General features: G+C 42.2%; 1 protein-coding gene across 7 annotated transcripts in view; it reads left to right on the top strand.

Annotated features, from left to right (window-relative positions):
- zgc:162952 (PKc_LIMK_like_unk domain-containing protein) overlaps positions 1-19497 on the top strand; it is a 75673-nt gene extending 56176 nt beyond the window's left edge. For all 7 annotated transcript variants that reach the window (XM_060906707.1, XM_060906706.1, XM_060906711.1 and 4 more), the window contains 4 exons: positions 13171-13338; positions 13502-13585; positions 13771-13857; positions 16985-19497. In XM_060906707.1, the coding sequence (XP_060762690.1) occupies positions 13171-13338; positions 13502-13585; positions 13771-13857; positions 16985-17089 (444 nt within the window). In that variant the 3' untranslated portion in view covers positions 17090-19497. The remainder of the gene's footprint in view (positions 1-13170; positions 13339-13501; positions 13586-13770; positions 13858-16984) is intronic.
- Positions 19498-21167: the final 1670 nt, after the last annotated feature.

The following is a 21167-nucleotide window of genomic DNA, read 5'->3' as shown; positions in this document are numbered from 1 at the left end:
CAGGTAGTGGCAGCTAGATGCAGGCTGACGCAGGGGAAGACAAGCCTTTAGAGACGGCTGTGATGCATCACAGGTACATGCAGGCTGCACCTGCAAATAGTTCACAACAACCTGCGAGCAGTCTTATTGGCTTGTATTTTTTTTAAAGGTTTTCTGTCCACTGCGTCAACCTGCATCTAGCTGCGTCTGCTTCCGACTGGTTGATTCAGCTTAAGAACTCTGCGTCTTGCAATACGTCTGACCACAATGAAGGATTTGATGCAAAACGCCTGCGTCCACCTGCGATCAGTCGCCACCCGACCGGTCGCAGGTCTCAGCATACGTCTTTCTCCCATCTGACCTGGGCATAACTTATCCAATAAGACTTTTGCACAGTACTGTATATCTGTTTCCTGCTCTAAATATTCATATCTGGATCTGGATACCCAAACTAGGCATGGCCTAAACAAGAAGTTGCTTGTTTATTTGTTTGTTTGTTAATTGAGATGTCTGCAAGACTGTTTTTAAATACAACTCTTTCAATTATTGTTTCTCTTTGTATCCGCCTGCAAAATCTTCCAGCCAACTGAGCTGGTTCTATTTCCCAAAACGTAAAAATTAGTCGTCTAATTTAAAGCACCTGAACCCTGATCAGGCAGTTACTAAGGATGACAGAATGAATGGTGTAAATGCATTGTTAACATTCACTTGTGGTCTTTCTTTATCTCACGTCATGAACTGTAAAAACCTCTCTTTGCCCTGTGAATATTTCTGGCAAGCTTTCTTTTAAAGACAAGAATAAATAGTTCACATTCTATTAATATTTTGAGGAAGCCATGGCCTAATGTTTAAAGAAGCAGCTTTGGGACCGAAAGGTTGCCAGTTTGATTCCCTGGACCAGCAGGAATGGCTGAAGTGCCCTTGAGCAAGGCACCGAACCCCCCAACTGCTCCCCAGGCTGCTCTGGGTATATTGTATGTCACTCTGGATAAGAGTGTCTGCTGAATGCCTGTAAAGTAGAGCCCTGCACTCCCGCAGGAGTCCCGCGGGACCCGACGCAAAGCAGTGCGGCGCGGGACAAATTTTGAACTAAATTTTGACTAAAAACGTGTTTAAAATAAAATTTATAAATTATTAATTTATGTCTATCATATATAATTTGTGCTGGATATTTTATTTGGCATTAATAAAAAAACATTTTAAGATGCCTAAATTTGCGGATGTGGTCTAATCTCGCGTACGTTTCCGATTCCTTTCCGCTCTTCCGTGTTTGAGATCTCCGATCATGGCAGAAGAGCAGAGCTCCTCTAGTGAAGCTCACAATGGGTATTTTAAAGCCTCAGCTGCGCATGCCGCCTGGCAACGCGCACCCTCGCTACGTGCGCTAGGTGAAGGATCGGTCAGTGGAGAGCTCAGCTAAGCTCAGCATGTTTAATTCCCCAAGCCAATGACAAGAACTTTCGTGAGAAATAACGCGAACATCTGCATCATGCGGGATTTGTGGGCGGGAGCGGGACAAAATATGGCAGGCGCGGGCGGGAGCGGGACTGAAAATCATAATTCTTTGTGGGAGCGGGCGGGAGCGGGACTGCACAATGCGGGAGCGGGCGGGAGCGGGACTGAAAATTCTGTCCCGCGCAGACCTCTACTGTAAAGTAATATTTGTATCCATTTATCAGTTCTTTCTGAATGATGTATTTGTATTTGGTTATATCTGTACAGTATGTGTATTCATCTGATCCTCCTGGTGCAGGTCCATGCCTATTTTCTGACTTTCAGCAATAATGCATAGAAAAGCTAATTGAGCAATTGCTTCTGCTTATGGAAAACTTTCAGCCTGTTAACAACGTATAAACCAGCTTCATGTGGTGCTTTGTATTAGGGGTGTGCAAAAATATCGATACGGCGATATATCGCGATACTTTGTCTTCTGATTCAATATCGATACTCAAAATTTGAATATCGATATTTTTTCAAATAATAAATCATGTTTCAGACGGGTTGTAAATCCAGTACGACTTCCACACCTCCGCTCCGCGAGGTGTCGCTGTGCCGCTCCCTCACTGCAAGGCACTCTTCGTCTTCTCTTTTTTTCCCCGGCGGTTGCAGTGAGGAAAAAAAACAAGCAAGCATGGCTGTTAACGTAAACCTAGAAACGCCGCCGAACTTTAAGGCAGATGTTTGGAGGCACTTTGGATTCCAAAGGAAAGGAGAAAAAAACAGTGAGCCGGTGTTCTGTAAAGTTATCCTACCTCTTGGATTTGTCCTACCAAGCCTACTGCGCATGCGCGAAATCCAGGAGGGTAGGAAAATTCAACAGTAGTTTTGTCCTACCGATCAGCTGGGCTGATAGAAAATCGGTGAGTATTTCACGCATTTGCCGATTTTTATGTTTTGTGCGTATTGGTCGAGTCTTTGGCCGAGTCAAATAATTTGTAATGCCTTGTTTTGAATAATAAACCGGTCTGTATGAGAACTTGCTAATTCATGTGTTCTGCGCATGCGCAGTAGGCTTCGCGCATGCGCAGTAGGAGACTAAGATGCCCACTGCACTTTTCAATGTGTTTCAGACAGTGTGTTGTTCCTGCAAAATAAGCACAAGTTAAATGTTCTCAGGTATATGTTCTCAAGTTTACAAAGAACAAATTGATATTAGTGTTAGCACTGAAATGTATGTGCAGTCTGCAGTGCAAGTTTTAAGTTTTCATAAAACAATTTGATTCTGCTTGTTAAGCAGCACTGATGTGTCCATGCTTACAGAAAAGTTGATAATACTAGCACAGAAATGGGAATTTTCTGTATGTTGTAGTGAAGCAACTCTTGGTTTTGCCAGCAGTGGAATAGAGACAAATATGTGTCTGGCAAGAGTGTGTAGTTATGCATGTGAAATGTAATTTTACAGTGGTCAATAAATTCTGATTTTCTTCAGTGACACAGATATCGTGATGTGGTTGAAATTTCTTGCAATATATCGATTATCGCAGAATCGCTGTACCGTGATATTATCGTTATCGTGGGCAAAATATCACCATAGTATCGTATCGTGAGGTATCTGGTGATACCCAGCCCTACTTTGTATCATAGTTAACTGATTCCATGCATTTCTTCCCTCGTTTTTTTTTCCCCCAACCATTTTCCACCATTCTGTGCTCAATATTGCTGGACACTACGTAAGTCTTTGGCAAGGTCTCACACTAAATTTAGCACTTGAGAGGCTCTAGGCCAGGTTCCCAAACTACTCACATAATCTATACAATCTGGACACACTAATTCAGACCAGATGCTGAGCTCCATGTCTGGCCTGTTTACCAGCACCTGTCGCCCAAAAAAAAAAAAAAATACACTGGCCCCATTTAACCTACCTCAAACAGGACCAGAGTTCCCTTACAGATATTTATGCCAGTATCTGTGCCACCCTGTTAGATTCAGGGACTTTTTGTTTTGGGTTTTTTTTTTACATGATTTAAAGTCGTCAAGCTTGGAAAGAAGCTTCACTGCTGATCTTGAATCAGGAACTTCAACTAAGTCATGTGTCTAGACATGACTTTATTAGAGCATGCAAGAAACAGGGCTTCAGTGGAGGCTGTTAATGCCCTTGAGAAGCCCAGGGACATAGAACATAAACCAGAGGGGTGATTAGGAGTGAGACCCTTTGGAGGAATACAGGGTCAGGACTTAATGATTCATGCAGCTCCAAGACTGAAGACATCACAACCTGGTTGGCAGAGAGAGCGTGTAGGAGTTCTTTTATAGTAATCAGTGATGCATTTCCCTCTCAGGCATCAGATCTGCCCTTTTCCTGGATTTCATTTACAGTGCCAGGCAAATGACTTACAACATGAACCAGGGACAGATCCAGCCCAAGAATCTGACAGATACACATTTGCTGAAATATTTTCATTAATTTTTACCAGATTGCTATGGATTTTCTCAGGGGCGTAGAGCATGCCGAGCCTTTTCCAAAGAGGGCAGCCACGGCCCACTACGACCATGGCTCGGCCCACTATTCCGCCCCCACGAAGCCCTGAGCGAGCATGGCTCACCGAAAACTTTAAAATGAGCTCTGGCTCCAGCCGCGCACACATGCCAGGATTTAAAAACTCATAACTCGGCCACTGAAAATCCCAGCCCTGCCAAACTTTACAGGTACCTTCCTCTCCCTGAGACCTTTCAAAACAGCCCAGGCTTGGTCCACTTAAGCCATGGACCCATTATTTGCAGTGAATTTTGAATTTCGACCTCTTTCTGGAGCATTTTATTGGTTTGACCTAGATTCTTTGTCTCAGATCACGCTATTCAAAGCATCGCAAGAATACAGGTAACTAGGTCAGGTAAGCATCACTGCTTACCACAGGTAGCCGGATCCTGAACCATTGGTCTGTTGGTTGAGCGTGGCTCTAGCCCATGTAGCCGGCTAGCGGTAAAGTAAACAAATGCCCCGTGACCAATGCTAAGTGGCGCATATATATTTCTGACCGATGCACATGCATCAGTTGCATCGGTCAGGGTCCGCCCATACGAAAAAGAACAGTAAAGAACTTATAAGAATTTACCACTGTCTTAGTAGTAAATCCTTATAAATATAAGGATAAATCCTTATAAGGATTTATAAATAAATATATATGCCATGTATGATTTACTCCTGAAAGTGGCCCATTTTGCATTTTCCTCATACAAATTTTTTATGAAAATCTAGTATGTATGAAGTGAACATTGTGCATGGTTTTTACAGATAATGTGTGTGATGAATTACACCGTCTTTGTATGCTTCATGTAATGTTTGTAGTTTTAAATTATATTTTACAGTTTAAAATGTATATGCCTTTTATATGTAAATCCAACACAAACATATGTGGATTTACATATAAAAGGCATAGACATTTTAAACTGTAAAATATAATTTAAAACTACAAACATTACATGAAGCATACAAAGACGGTGTAATTCATCACACACATTATCTGTAAAAACCATGCACAATGTTCACTTCATACATACTAGATTTTCATAAAAAATTTGTATGAGGAAAATGCAAAATGGGCCACTTTCAGGAGTAAATCATACATGGCATATATATTTATTTATAAATCCTTATAAGGATTTAGCCTTATATTTATAAGGATTTACTACTAAGACAGTGGTAAACTCTTATAAGTTCTTTACTGTTCTTTTTCGTATGGGCGTCCCTGCATGAACCGTGGCTGTATCTGTTTAGTGCTCCAAATATCTGTATCTTTATTCAGAATTAAAGCCAGAAGTGGGAAGGTTTTACCCCCATAATATTTTCTCACAAATTTAGATGATTCTTGTTACAAAAAAATTAAACAAATTATTAGTCTAACTTAGGGGCGGCACGGTGGTGTAGTGGTTAGCGCTGTCGCCTCACAGCAAGAAGGTCCGGGTTCGAGCCCCGTGGCCGGCGAGGGCCTTTCTGTGTGGAGTTTGCATGTTCTTCCCGTGTCTGCGTGGGTTTCCTCCGGGTGCTCCGGTTTCCCCCACAGTCCAAAGACATGCAGGTTAGGTTAACTGGTGACTCTAAATTGAGCGTAGGTGTGAATGTGAGTGTGAATGGTTGTCTGTGTCTCTGTGTCAGCCCTGTGATGACCTGGCGACTTGTCCAGGGTGTACCCCGCCTTTCGCCCGTAGTCAGCTGGGATAGGCTCCAGCTTGCCTGCGACCCTGTAGAACAGGATAAAGCGGCTAGAGATAATGAGATGAGATTAGTTTAATTTAAACCACCACAACCCTGACCAGGCAGTTACTTAGGATGTGAAAAATACATCACTCAGCTCCGCACATTCATGCTAATTAACACAGTCGTTCTTGTACTGCAAGCTTGATATCTGACTGCATTAAAGTTTCTGTTGTGTCCCATGGCATCCCAATCATACAGATGCGCTGTATACCTTTCTGGCAAGCATTTTCTCCCCAGTTTGGTCTCCTGCCAGTTCCTACTGATCAGCCAGCTCTCTTCTATCATGACATCAACCAACCAGGAAGGGTGAAGGCTAACATGTGTTTCCTATGAGACATGTGAACACCAGCTATTTTAATCATTTTAAACTGCTGCTCATGTCGTGCCACAGGGCAGGGCAGCACACTTAGATGAATCCGTTCGCTATTTGCCACCTTCTGCATACCTGAGATCACAGACGCACATGATTGGCTAGTGTCACTCTGATTGACAAGGGGGAGCGAGCAAGGCCAGTTTTTTCTCTGACATTGATGGATATGGCATCATCATGATGGGAAGCTTTCTGAAAAGAAAAGAAAGTGTGCCTCCTATTCATAGCTGTATTTGTATCTGTATGTATTTGTATAGGTATGTAGGTAATAGGACTTGATAGTGTGTGAGGTAGCCTGATGCAAAGAAGAGTCACTGTTAAGGCCATGACAGCTACAACTGTTGTTAGTCTGATGTCTTTTTTTTTTTTCTTGTACGCCTCTCTGTCTCTTTCACCCAACTCCTGATAGGCCTAACAACTGTCAGTGGATAAGCTTTTTCCATTTCTCACAATCTTTAAATAATTTGGCTTCCATTACAGGGTCCACATATACGTATCAATCTTGCTGTGAACGACTCAATAATGTTTTGGATCCATCGCTTTATTGGGCGTCCTACAGGTCTTTTAGTCGTAGGTTTCCAGATGAATCATTTCTTTGATATTGGTAGGTCCTCCATTTTCATCATATCACCAAACCACCTAAGTTGCTCTTACAAAAAAGAAGTTTATTCAAGTGTGCTTCTAGTATACTTCTTTTAAACTAAAAATAAGAGCGTATGCTTTCAGTTTAGTTTTTATTTACTTATCAGAGATATACTTAATAAAGTAAGTATACTTGGCTTATACTGAAAAGTATATCGAAAAGTCTAAGTATATTAAGCTGATACTTAAACTTTTGATCAAGGTATACTAACAAAAGTGTAATAAAGTATTAAAATCTTTGTGCCTTATGTTTAAGTGTACTTGCCCTGTAGTAAATTTTGATCTTTAAAGAAAATGAATATGTTCTTAATCCTGAGTATCTGTTATTTTGTGAATTCTTATCTTTATAACTTCATTGTACCTTAAGGTTGTACACTTAAGTTGTCTACTGGTAGTGTGCATGAGGTAAGGGTTCGGGCTAGAAAACTAATAGTATACCTAGAAGGGTAATTGCAGTATATTTCAAAACTAAAAAGTGGACTAGATGTATATAACCAGTAACTAATAGTATATTTCCAATATGCTATATAGTATACTTTTATGAACTAAAAATTGGACTAGAAGTATAAAACAAGTAAACTCATAGTATATTTCCAGTATGCTTTTGTAAACTAAAGTGGACTACAAGTAGAGAACTACAGGGTTCCCATGGGTCCTTGAAATCCTTGAAAGTTTGTGAATCTGAAAAAAAAAGTTCAAGGCCCTGGAAAGTTCTTGAAAACAGCCGAAAAAGACACCCGTCCTTGAAAGTCCTTGAATATTTTTGGGGGTTTGAAATTTCACATGGATGATGACCGCTCTCATTGTGTCGTTATTTTGCCATCACACGATCATTTAAAATTATGCTGATTCCGCAGGTCCTACACTGACTTTTAATTTGCAAAAGTATGTTCGTTCTTCTTCGTTCGTTCGCACTACATTCCTGTGTGTAACGTGTGCATAGTGCGCGTACAACATGCGTAGCAAGCAGCGGATACGTGCGTCCAACGTTCGCGCGGTGTAATTGCCAGTCACGTTGAGTCAGAGTGAAGTTTTCGTCGAGTCTTCACGTAATGTCATGCCCGGAAAATGCAAATTTCAAGATGCTTGGCTTGCCAAAGAAAGCTATGCTGAGTGGTTGTCAAAGGACCCAAAAGACCAACATTTTGTGAGGTGCAGAGCCTGCTTCAAATCGATCAAAGTTGAGGGCATGGGCGAAGCTGCCTTGTCCAGCCATGCCGCAGGAGCTCATCACAAAAAGGCGCTTCTGAAACTGAAAACAGGCAGGTAATTTCTTTACTTCACTATCTAACGTTTGCATACCGAGGGATATTGTACCGAGGCATTAATGTGAAGGAATCTAGTTTTCCCGATGTATCCCGTAGCTGCCTAGTTGTTGGTACTCGACATACACTACTGTTCAAAAGTTTGGGGTCACCCAGACAATTTTGTGTTTTCCATGAAAAGTCACACTTTTATTTACCACCATAAGTTGTAAAATGAATAGAAAATATAGTCAAGACATTTTTCTGGCCATTTTGAGCATTTAGTCGACCCCACAAATGTGATGCTCCAGAAACTCAATCTGCTCAAAGGAAGGTCAGTTTTATAGCTTCTCTAAAGAGCTCAACTGTTTTCAGCTGTGCTAACATGATTGTACAAGGGTTTTCTAATCATCCATTAGCCTTCTGAGGCAATGAGCAAACACATTGTACCATTAGAACACTGGAGTGAGAGTTGATGGAAATGGGCCTCTATACACCTATGGAGATATTGCACCAAAAACCAGACATTTGCAGCTAGAATAGTCATTTACCACATTAGCAATGTATAGAGTGGATTTCTGATTAGTTTAAAGTGATCTTCATTGAAAAGAACAGTGCTTTTCTTTCAAAAATAAGGACATTTCAAAGTGACCCCAAACTTTTGAACGGTAGTGTAGATATATCTATCGGTACTTGTTAGCTGTTTATGTTGTCTTAGAAATGATTAGCCTACAGTTAACCTAATCAGGTATGTGTGTAACCCCTCATGTGTGTCTGCGTTGTGGTTTTCACTCAAAGAACGCGGAGGTTGCAACATCGCAGGGTAGCATAGGTTGAAATATCTCATCTCATTATCTCTAGCCGCTTTAGGGTCGCAGGCAAGCTGGAGCCTATCCCAGCTGACTACGGGCGAAAGGCGGGGTACACCCTGGACAAGTCGCCAGGTCATCACAGGGCTGACACATAGACACAGACAACCATTCACACTCACATTCACACCTACGGTCAATTTAGAGTCACCAGTTAACCTAACCTGCATGTCTTTGGACTGTGGGGGAAACCGGAGCACCCGGAGGAAACCCACGCAGACACGGGGAGAACATGCAAACTCCGCACAGAAAGGCCCTCGCCGGCCATGGGGCTCGAACCCAGGACCTTCTTGCTGTGAGGCAACAGCGCTAACCACTACACCACCGTGCCGCCCAGGTTGAAATATATAAATATAAATATCAACAGAAGTCTAAAACTAGCTTAAACAATGATGAAGGTAAGTGAAACAAACTGATATAATTCTGAACATCTCAATGCTGCATTTTTTCACCTAAAATTCCATGAAACAGTAGGCTAATGTACATCCTTAATGTATGTAATATGGACATAGCCATGTACTGTGGATATGAATGTAGGCTATGAATGTGATCAATATCAATGTAGGCTATACATTCAGTCTACTTTCTTGCATTGATTCTGACCCAACAACTTCTATGCCATTCACAGTCTTTTATTGAATTTGCATTGTATTAAAATCATTTACTGATAACATATCCAGCAGTAGCCAGTAGGTAAATGCCGCCGCGTGTGGTCCTTGAATTTGAGGAAATTGGTCCTAGAAAGTCCTTGAAAGGTCCTTGAATTTGATGTTAACTAAGGTGTGGGAACCCTGTATATAAGTTTACTTGTGGTATACTTATAGTACAAAAAAAAATACTAGTTGTATACTCAGAGTTTACTTCTTTTAGACTTAAAGTGTACTTTTTATAAACTAAAAGTGGGCCAATTTAGTCCCAAGAAGTATTAGATTAGTTTACTTACCAGTATTCTGTAAGTACAGTGATATCAGTATACTTGGTACACAAAAGTATCATATCTCATCTCATTATCTCTAGCCGCTTTATCCGGTTCTACAGGGTCGCAAGCAAGCTGGAGCCTATCCCAGCTGACTACGGGCGAAAGGCGGGGTACACCCTGGACAAGTCGCCAGGTCATCACAGGGCTGACACATAGACACAGACAACCATTCACACTCACATTCACACCTACGGCCAATTTAGAGTCACCAGTTAACCTAACCTGCATGTCTTTGGACTGTGGGGGAAACCGGAGCACCCGGAGGAAACCCACGTGGACACGGGGAGAACATGCAAACTCCGCACAGAAGGGCCCTCGCCGGCCACGGGGCTCGAACCCGGACCTTCTTCCTGTGAGGCGACAGCGCTAACCACTACACCACCGTGCCGCCCCACACACAAAAGTATACTTAAGGAAATATACTTTACTTGAAGTATACTTCTTTTTGATAAGGGTGGGCACACTCCACAAAAGTGAGGACACTCTCCACACCCAGTGCTTGTCTAATTTTTTCATTCCTGATTTTATTGAGTTTGGTTACACCCTTGCTCATTCTGAGAACTCTCATCTCCGCCGCCTACACCCTACTCTTGGTCTTCGATGTCAGGGTCAATACTTCGCAGCTGTAACATAGTACTGGTCATAGGATGGTCTTAAATATACATATTTTCACTTTTCGAGCTATGTGTTTGTCTTTTAGAAGGGGGGAGAGCACGTTCACATTTTCCCTTGATTCACACCAAAACAGCATTCTCATGTGCAGCCTTGCTGTCGAAAATGTTCCCCAAGTGTTTAAATTGATTGATTTGCTTCAAGAAGACTCCATCGACTTCCACTTTCATCTCCTTGGGGTGCCTTGATACTGCAATCACCTCTGTCTTTCCGAGGTTTAATTTTGATCCATATTCCTTTAGCACCATGTTTCACATTAGGACAGAGTTGGTCAAGGTCAGTGGGTCAGACTCGATAACTGCTACATCATCAGCGTAAGCAAATTTGTCTTTCATTTCATGATCCATTTTTGTAATAATAAATGATCAGTTTTAACCTCTGAAGCTACAACAACGAAAAGATATCAGATTTGAAACCAGCATCCTGTTTCAGTGTTTTGTTAAGAATGAGAGTACTGGATTTAGAGATAGGAAGTTGGATTACACTGCCCTCTTCTGGTTCAATACAAGTATTACATGGAATTACTAATTAAGACAATATTATCATTCTAATTACAAGAACCTGTCTAAATCTAAATAACATATCCTTCATTACCTGAGTAAGTCAATATTCAAGGCTAAAAAACATCTTCAATATTTAAAACATCTTCAATACACTACCGTTCAAAAGTTTGGGGTCACCCAGACAATTTTGTGTTTTCCATGAAAAGTCACACTTTTATTTACCACCATAAGTTGTAAAATGAATAGAAAATATAGTCAAGACATTTTTCTGGCCATTTTGAGCATTTAATCGACTCCACAAATGTGATGCTCCAGAAACTCAATCTGCTCAAAGGAAGGTCAGTTTTATAGCTTCTCTAAAGAGCTCAACTGTTTTCAGCTGTGCTAACATGATTGTACAAGGGTTTTCTAATCATCCATTAGCCTTCTGAGGCAATGAGCAAACACATTGTACTATTAGAACACTGGAGTGAGAGTTGCTGGAAATGGGCCTCTATACACCTATGGAGATACACTACCGTTCAAAAGTTTGGGGTCACTTTGAAATTTCCTTATTTTTGAAAGAAAAGCACTGTTCTTCTCTTTAGAGAAGCTATAAAACTGACCTTCCTTTGAGCAGATTGAGGCCAAGTTTACATTAGACCGTATCTGTCTCGTTTTCTTCGCGGATGCACTGTCCGTTTACATTAAAACGCCTGGAAACGCCGGGAAACGGGAATCCGCCAGGGTCCACGTATTCAATCCAGATCGTGTCTGGTCCGGTGCTGTGTAAACATTGTGATACGCGGATACGCTGTGCTGAGCTCTAGCTGGCGTCGTCATTGGACGACGTCACTGTGACATCCACCTTCCTGATTCGCTGGCGTTGGTCACGTGACGCGACTGCTGAAAAATGGCGCGGACTTCCGCCTTGTATCACCTTTCATTAAAGAGTATAAAAGTATGAAAATACTGCAAATACTGATGCAAATACTGCCCATTGTGTAGTTATGATTGTCTTTAGGCTTGCCATCCTTCCACTTGCAAGTGGTAAGTGACTTGCGCACAGCGGCTCAGTCCCGAATCACTGCTCTTGCACTTCACTCGCGCGCTCTGTGAGCTGCGCAGGGCCGGAGTGCGCACCCTCCAGATGGCACTCGCTGTTCAAGGCGGAGTGATTTGGAGCGCAGCCGCTGAGGAGGAAGCGATGAGCCGCACTGACACATTTCTCAACTTGCGTGCCGAATTAGTCATGTGATTAGCGTATCCGTGTATTGGCTTTGCTGTGTGCACGCGAATCGTGTATTGGCGTTGCTGTGTGAACGCTAATCGTTTTTAAAAACGTTAATCTGATGATCCGCTGATACGGTCTAATGTACCCCACCTGAGTTTCTGGAGCATCACATTTGTGGGGTCGATTAAATGCTCAAAATGGCCAGAAAAATGTCTTGACTATATTTTCTATTCATTTTACAACTTATGGTGGTAAATAAAAGTGTGACTTTTCATGGAAAACACAAAATTGTCTGGGTGACCCCAAACTTTTGAACGGTAGTGTATTGCACCAAAAACCAGACATTTGCAGCTAGAATAGTCATTTACCACATTAGCAATGTATAGAGTGTATTTCTGATTAGTTTAAAGTGATCTTCATTGAAAAGAACAGTGCTTTTCTTTCAAAAATAAGGACATTTCAAAGTGACCCCAAACTTTTGAACGGTAGTGTATTTACTCTATATCCTGTAAACTGAAACGTGGTACAAGAAGAAGCCTTTGTCACATGCACACTCAAGCACAGTGAAATTCATGCTCTACATTTAACCCATCTGAAGCAGTGAACACACGCATGCACACACAAGTGGGAAATGAACTCACACACATACCCAGAGCAGTGGGCAGCTATGCTACAGCACCCAGGGAGCAGTTGGGGTTTAGGTGCCTTGCTCAAGGGCACTTCAGCCCAAGGCCGCCTCATATTAACCTAACCGCATGTCCTTGAACTGTGGGGGAAACCAGAGCACCCAGATGAAACCCACACAGACATGTGGAGAACATGCAAACTCCACACAGAAAGGCCCTCGTCAGCCACTGAGCTCGAACCCAGAACCTTCTTGCTCTGAGGTGACAGGGCTAACTACTACACCACTGTGCTGCCCATATAAAATAATACTTCTATGCACAGTTACGTTTTGATTTTTTTCCCCTCCTACTGATTCATCATTTCTTTTTTCCCTACAGAACTGTTTGATAAGGGTGACTGCCCGAGGCCGAGAGGCTCTGGTTACAGACTTTGGTTTGGCCAGGGAAGTAGTAGAACTTCCTGCCAAAGACAGAAAGCTGTCACTCGTCGGTTCAGCCTTCTGGATGGCACCAGAGATGCTGCGTGGGGAACCTTACGACCGCAAGGTGATGATGAAGAAATATTTATAAAAATAAAACTCTCATTGTAATAACCACTGCACATTTACAACGTCACTGGCAAATCATGTTGAGAAGTGAACTTATCTCGCTTTAAGAGTCAGTGGGTTTGTCTCTAGCATATTGATTTGGTTTTTTGTGTTATAATCAGGTTGACGTGTTCTCCTTTGGGATAGTGTTGTGCGAAATCCTGGCCAGAATCCCAGCAGATCCAGAAATACTTCCAAGAACTCAAGTAAACATATAAATAAATAAATAAATCACCAGGGTCAAACACTGTTCAAATTACAGGGACAAAAATATTTGTGTTAATGTCAACCATTTTTATATATAATTCTGTGATTGATATTTTAGGTCTTTATTGCAGCATGTTCTCTCTGATTAATACTTTGTGTGTGTGTGTGTGTGTGTGTGTGTCAGGACTACGGCTTGGACGTCTCTGCATTCAAGAAGCTGGCTACTGGATGTCCACAGCGTGTACTCGACCTGGCAGCTAACTGCTGTTTGGTACGTACTGGGCCTTCATAACACCTTCATAAGCATTGCAAGAATGTTTTATAACACAATACTGGAGGATTTACTTCAGACTCCTGAAGAGATGTTCACGTTTTTATGTCCAGTACTATGTGACTTTTTAAATGAATGAGTGAAGAACCCGAATGATCACGTGTCGATTGTTCAAAACCATTGTGTCTGTGATTTCTGATCCCGATAGTATAAGTTCTTCACTCATTTCTACTAATAATCTCATCTCTCATCTCATCTCATTATCTCTAGCCGCTTTATCCTGTTCTACAGGGTCGCAGGCAAGCTGGAGCCTATCCCAGCTGACTACGGGCGAAAGGCGGGGTACACCCTGGACAAGTCGCCAGGTCATCGCAGGGCTGACACATAGACACAGACAACCATTCACACTCACATTCACACCTACGGTCAATTTAGAGTCACCAGTTAACCTAACCTGCATGTCTTTGGACTGTGGGGGAAACCGGGGCACCCGGAGGAAACCCATGCGGACACGGGGAGAACATGCAAACTCCACACAGAAAGGCCCTCGCCGGCCACGGGGCTCGAACCCGGACCTTCTTGCTGTGAGGTGACAGCGCTAACCACTACACCACCGTGCCGCCCACAACAGGGCATGCTGTTACAGGAACGATGAGGTGGTGTGATGTAACTCAGTGCGAAGTAGAGTTAATGTTACCAACCAGAAGTTGATTACTTTCCTAAAAGAGCACATACCAACGTCTTAAATAGATGAGATGAACGTCATATCTTCACGCCACCGTGTAATATTCTTTATATTATACGAGCAGGTTACCCAGCATTGCCCGGGTTTTGCAAAATTCTGGGTTGCCCCCAGACTTCCATGTCAAATTTGGTGAAGATCCGTCGAGAAATGGTGATGTTAACCCAAGACAAACAAAAATCCAAACATCCACCACCCAGGGGCCCACCGGGGTCCCCCTGGGGCCTAAATATGGAATTTCTGAGTTCTGCCAAATTGTGACTATTTCCTGTATCTAAGTACCAAGTTTAGTGAAGATCTGTCGAGAGTTTGTGTTGATAAATGTAGGGCATTGAGGGAGGGGGTGGGTGGATGTTGTGGCCCCCAGGGACCTCCCTGGAGCCCATACATGAATTTTATTTATATCTGCAAAATTCCAGGTCGGGGCGGCACGGTGGCGTAGTGGTTAGTGCTGTTGCCTCACAGCAAGAAGGTCCGGGTTCGAGCCCCGTGGCCGGCGAGGGCCTTTCTGTGCGGAGTTTGCATGTTCTCCCCGTGTCCGCGTGGGTTTCCTCCGGGTGCTCCGGTTTCCCCCCACAGTCCAAAGACATGCAGGTTAGGTTAACTGGTGACTCTAAATTGACCGTAGGTGTGAATGTGAGTGTGAATGGTTGTCTGGGTCTATGTGTCAGCCCTGTGATGACCTGGCGACTTGTCCAGGGTGTACCCCGCCTTTCGCCCGTAGTCAGCTGGGATAGGCTCCAGCTTGCCTGCGACCCTGTAGGACAGGATAAGCGGCCACAGATAATGAGATGAGATGAGAAATTCCGGGTCATCCCCCAACCTACTTACCAAATTTGGTGAAAATCTGTCTAGAAATGACGACGTTAGCTCAAGACAAACAAACAAACTTTGCCGCTTATTATATAGATGGACACATCGACACACACAAAAAAAACCCACTAACCCGCAAGTTACTCAAAAGAATTTTAATTTTGAGCCAGTTTGCCATTTTGACATGTGTCCAGTCAGCAGGAAAACACTGGCAGTGATGTCATCGGAATGAAATATCAGAAAATACGTCACTCAGATCCACAATGTATTTCGTATGAAAAATCTAGTTTTTCAAAACGAGAAGATAAACTTCATCTCTTCAAGCCAACATGTGATTTTCTTTTTATTATATCGACACATTCACAAACAAAAAGTGCCCAAATTTATCAAAACAATTCATCAATTTCCTCACGAGTGAAGATATTGAACAATATGTTACTCAGTGTCCCGGATGTAGCTCGTATGAAAAACATGAGTGATGTATTTCCCAGTAAAACACTCGTGTCTATATAATAAAGAAAATTAATCAACTTCTGACCAATCAGATTTGAGAATTCAACAGTGCTGTGTATAACACGATATAAGGGTCAAGGACAAAAACATTAAAAATGTTTGGTTTCATAACTAAAAGGAACATAGGACCAAGAACCAAGTAATCTTAGGGGTGGTTTTTTTTTGTTTGTTTTTGGTTTTTAACTATAATTTAACATTTGAACATTGAGAAGTGCAATACGAACAATTCTTCTAAATGACACTTTTGCACTTTAGACGTATATAAGACAAAGATCAGATAGAAATATACTGATAATTTTCTTTCTATGAACAATCCTTTGTCATCGTGTGTCAAACAAACAGTTAAGGACTGGAACCTCGAGTAAGAAATTAAACAATATAATGGACACAGTGATCCTTCACCCCAGTTAAGATGTGTTCTGGGTCTGACAATTGCTTCTCATGTTTTTATGCTGGGCATAAAAAATAAATTAATTAATTAAAACAGAAGCTTATCACGGCGGCATGGTGGTGTAGTGGTTAGCGCTGTCGCCTCACAGCAAGAAGGTCCTGGGTTCGAGCCCCGGGGCCGGCGAGGGCCTTTCTGTGTGGAGCTTGCATGTTCTCCCCGTGTCCGTGTGGGGGTGCTCCGGTTTCCCCCACAGTCCAAAGACATGCAGGTTAGGCTAACTGGTGACTCTAAATTGACTGTAGGTGTGAGTGTGAATGGTTGTCTGTGTCTATGTGTCAGCCCTGTGATGACCTGGCGACTTGTCCAGGGTGTACCCCGCCTTTTGCCCATAGTCAGCTGGGATAGGCTCCAGCTTGCCTGCGACCCTGTAGAACAGGATAAAGCGGCTACAGATAATGAGATGAGATGAGATGAGAAGCTTATCACCTCATCTCATCAAACATCACACGGTCATCTCAGAAGCGGTTCTTTTTTCTCAGTCGTGCTATTTGTACATAAACAGTTGCATAAACCAGCAGAATAAGGACGGCGTTTTCCTTTCTAAAGTGTCGAGTTGTTCACATCACTTGCATATTTTAATATATTTAACTGTCAATTTACTGATTCAGATGGAGGCGTTCCGGAGGCCGTCGTTCACCGAGGTGCTGGATGAGCTGTCAGAGATCGCAGAGACCCTGGAGCCGCCGACACACACCGAGCTGACCACTGGCTGAGCTTCATCATACACACCAGTCCTACAGCGAATACTGCATGCTTCTGTACATAATCCTGAACTCGCAAGCAAAATCTCTCCCAGAATCCAGCCAGACAGACAGACGGGAAAAGATGGAGCTGTGAGCCGGACTGGCGTTGTTCATGAAACAAAGACACAATATTCTTAGAGTTCTGCTGCTGACCTAAGATCAGTTTGATACAGTTGTGCAGAAATATGAGAGCTGCTGCTGAATGGACTTATCACCCAATTCAGATTTCATGGACAAGATGTTCTAATTTGATGTTCTTTTTTTTCGAGTTTTCGAGCCTTAACCAGTCACACTCTAGGGACCTGTTGTGGTGCACAGGTTTATACCTCTTAGCTTAATATAATCCAGACCTGGAGGACTGCAAACGGAAAAGATGATGATAATGATGAAGGCAGTGATAATGATGATGGTGGTGATGATGAAGGCATTGAAGATGATGGCAGTGATGATGATGAAGGCAATGATGATGAAGGTAGTAATGATGATGAAGGTGATGATGAAGGCAGTGATGATGATGATGATAATAATAAGTTCAATTTATATAGCGCCTTTCACAAACCCAAGGACGCTTTACACAGGAGTTACAAAAAAAATGATGATGATGAAGGCAGTGATGATGATGATGAAGGCGATGATGATGACGAAGGCAGTGTAGATGACAATGATAATGATATTTCTTCAGGCATAAAAGTGAATGTTTGTACATTTTTGTACAGAAAAGTCATGTATATACCTTGAGTATTTTGGTACACAATCCTCTGTACTGTATTTGCGTCTTGTTTCTTGCCTTTTATTATATAGTGTGCTTGCAGAGTTGCCTAAAATAGAGCTTATATAATAAGAGAAGTTGTACAAACATGACTTCCTACCTAGAGTGGTGTGCTTTTAGTGCAGGAAATCTGCTTCCTGGAGAAAGGGAAGACCATTTACACACACTTACACTTGCATTCCCACCAGTCTTTTATGTTTTCTAACCCAGGAGGTCAGTCCATGTTTGTTAGAAGAATCAAGGCTCAATAGGATCAAAAACTGTGTGAGATTTTGCCTCTTGTTGTTTGTGTAGCACCTTATTAATCCCATTGTATATTATTATTTTTTATATAGGGCGGCACGGTGGTGTAGTGGTTAGCACTGTCGCTTCACAGCAAGAAGGTCCGGGTTCGAGCCCCGTGGCCGGCGAGGGCCTTTCTGTGTGGAGTTTGCATGTTCTCCCCGTGTCCGCGTGGGTTTCCTCCGGGTGCTTCGGTTTCCCCCACAGTCCAAAGACATGCAGGTTAGGTTAACTGGTGACTCTAAATTGACCGTAGGTGTGAATGTGAGTGTGAATGGTTGTTTGTCTCTGTGTCAGCCCTGTGATGACCTGGCGACTTGTCCAGGGTGTACCCCGCCTTTCGCCCGTAGTCAGCTGGAATAGGCTCCAGCTTGCCTGCGACCCTGTAGAACAGGATAAAGCGGCGAGAGATGATGAGATGAGATGTACATACATGGCCAAAAGTATTGGTACACTTCTTCTTTTCTCTCCCCCCCCAGACATCTACACAGGCATATTTGCTTTGCAGTGAAAGAAAATAAAATAAACAAACAAACAAAAAAAACTGTAAGAAGAGCTGAATTTTGAAGTGTCGCCACAGCGGGTCATCTTGAGCCACATATTGGATTTGGCATACGCTGTCAGAAATAGGGGTAGAGTCGGAGTCCATTTCTGTCCCCCAAGGTACAGTCTACACTAATGTACCCCCTTGAGTTCATTATTGGACTTCAAGGTAACTATGTCTACCTTTTAAGGGTCAAAAAGGTATATGTTCCCAGTCAAGATATAAAGGGTACAAATAAGTACCTTAGAGGGTACTGCCTCAGAGACAAGCCATTGTACTTCTAAAGGTACAATAAAGTCCTTTGTTTTCTGAGAGTGTAGGTTTCTACACCGGATGCCCTTCCTAACACAACGCTCCCCAGTCTATCTGGGTTGGGTCCGGCGCTAAGTATGCACCGTCTTGTGTAACCCCAGTAGCTGGGTATTTTACCTAATCTGCATGTCTTTGGACTGTGGGAGGAAACCGGAGCACCTGGAGGAAACCCATGCAGACACACGGAGAGCATACAAACTCCATAGAGCAAAAGCCCCCATCGGCCGTGAGCTTCGAACCCGGAGCCTTCTTGCTGTAAGGCAACATTGCTAACCACTGTGCCACCCCCAAGGATAATATTAACCAGACATATTCATCTTAATTCAGTACGTATTTAGGAAACTCCAGTTTCATACAATTCCTTGCTTACAAAAAGGTCCATATTAGCAAGTACAATAAATAAATGTTCAAACCAAATGCCCTTTAACAATTAATGAATCTCTATTCTGTGGCTGTGTTTGTTTTCACACTACAAGTCATGCTTCACATTCCCACTTTTGACTCGATAACCTTCAAACTTTAATTTTCAACAGTTTCAAGTTGCACCATTCGTTATTATTTAAAAAAATGGATAAAAGAATAAAACCTTTTATAAATTTAAAAACTGTAATCATGACCAAATTGCTGTAGTTTAAGAAGAATAAAACACATTTTGACTTGCTATGAGAAAATAAACAACTTCACAGTGGTAACAGTGACTTCACCTCCCACCACCCCATCACTGGTTATTTTCTTATAACAGCACACCCTGCCATGATTTATTTCTTACTTGTCCTGTTATATTATAAATGCGCAGGTCTGCAGATCATTTTTTAAGGATTTTCCACTAGGAGATCAACTGGTCTGGGCAATACAATCACAGGCCCCAGAGTCCATGCGGCTGGACCGCTGCGGCATATTCTGTGATGCAAATTGCCGCATTACGAATCCACGTTTCAGCCAGCATAATATCAACATAGTTAATACAGTGCCAAGTTTTCCTTGTTAAATGTATACTTGCATGGTACTTGGTTAATTAATTGCAACTGATTGAACCAAATGATAAGACATAACTTGGTTTAAAATTTGGTCTCCCAGTGAAGCTGGTTTGGCATTGACTAGGAGACCAAATCTGGCCACTGGGAGCATTTTTTTAACATAGTTACTGGGAGACCATTTGGTCTCCCAGTAACTATGTTAAAAAAATGCTCTGCAGGTCTGTCACGCGCTCTCTGATCCTGAAGTGTAATGAGGCCATGTAACACATCTTTCATCACTCACAGGGCCTTATTAGCTTTCATATTTGATTACCTCCTATTTTTCTCCATGCTCTGAACACTTAGCTATGTTAATTATATCATAAACGAGGCTTGTTTTACTTTGAAACCTCTATTGGTCCACTTGATGCAAATAAGTGTATGCATCATCTTAACAACCACATTAACATCATTGAAGACACACTATCTATGATCAAACCCCGAAAACAAAAACAGTATCAAAAACAGCAAAAACTAATCGAAGACTGGAAAAAGATGATGATACTCCAGCCTTCCAAACCAACCAGTGTCAGTGTGTTTGTGACTACTGTATCCTCAGAGTGGACTCGATCAGTTCTTCATTTCATTTCATTTCATTTCATTTCATTTATTTGATTAGGACATTGCACATTAATCAATACATCAGTAAAAAACAACAATATAAATATGCCGGAGTTAGCATAATTGCTAAATTTCATCCGTTGTGCTAAAGCCCCGTCTACACGATCATACATCTGTCCATGGACATCGTCATACAAATGTATGATGTTGTTCATGGACAAATGTATAATCGTGTGGACGGTTTTCCCAACAAACTTGAACAACGTCATACTTGTATGACATTGTATGATGATGTTCAAATTTTTAGAATCGTGTTTCTACTTTCCAACAAATGTTCACAACATCTTACAACATTTTGGGTCATCCACCAATCAGATTGTTAATTCGGGTCATGTGATCTACACTGCCTGTCATGTGACATACAAAATGTATGATCGTGTGGACAGAAATCCACAACATGATCATACAAACTTGAACATCATCATACATTTGTATGATAATGTTTTGGACAAATGTATGATCGTGTAGACGGGGCTTAAGGCAGGTATCATAAACCAAACAACA

The sequence above is a fragment of the Neoarius graeffei genome, chromosome 24 (genome assembly GCF_027579695.1).
Source record: "Neoarius graeffei isolate fNeoGra1 chromosome 24, fNeoGra1.pri, whole genome shotgun sequence".
Classification (NCBI taxonomy): Eukaryota; Metazoa; Chordata; class Actinopteri; order Siluriformes; family Ariidae; genus Neoarius; species Neoarius graeffei.
This window is presented reverse-complemented; position numbering and strand designations above follow the sequence as displayed.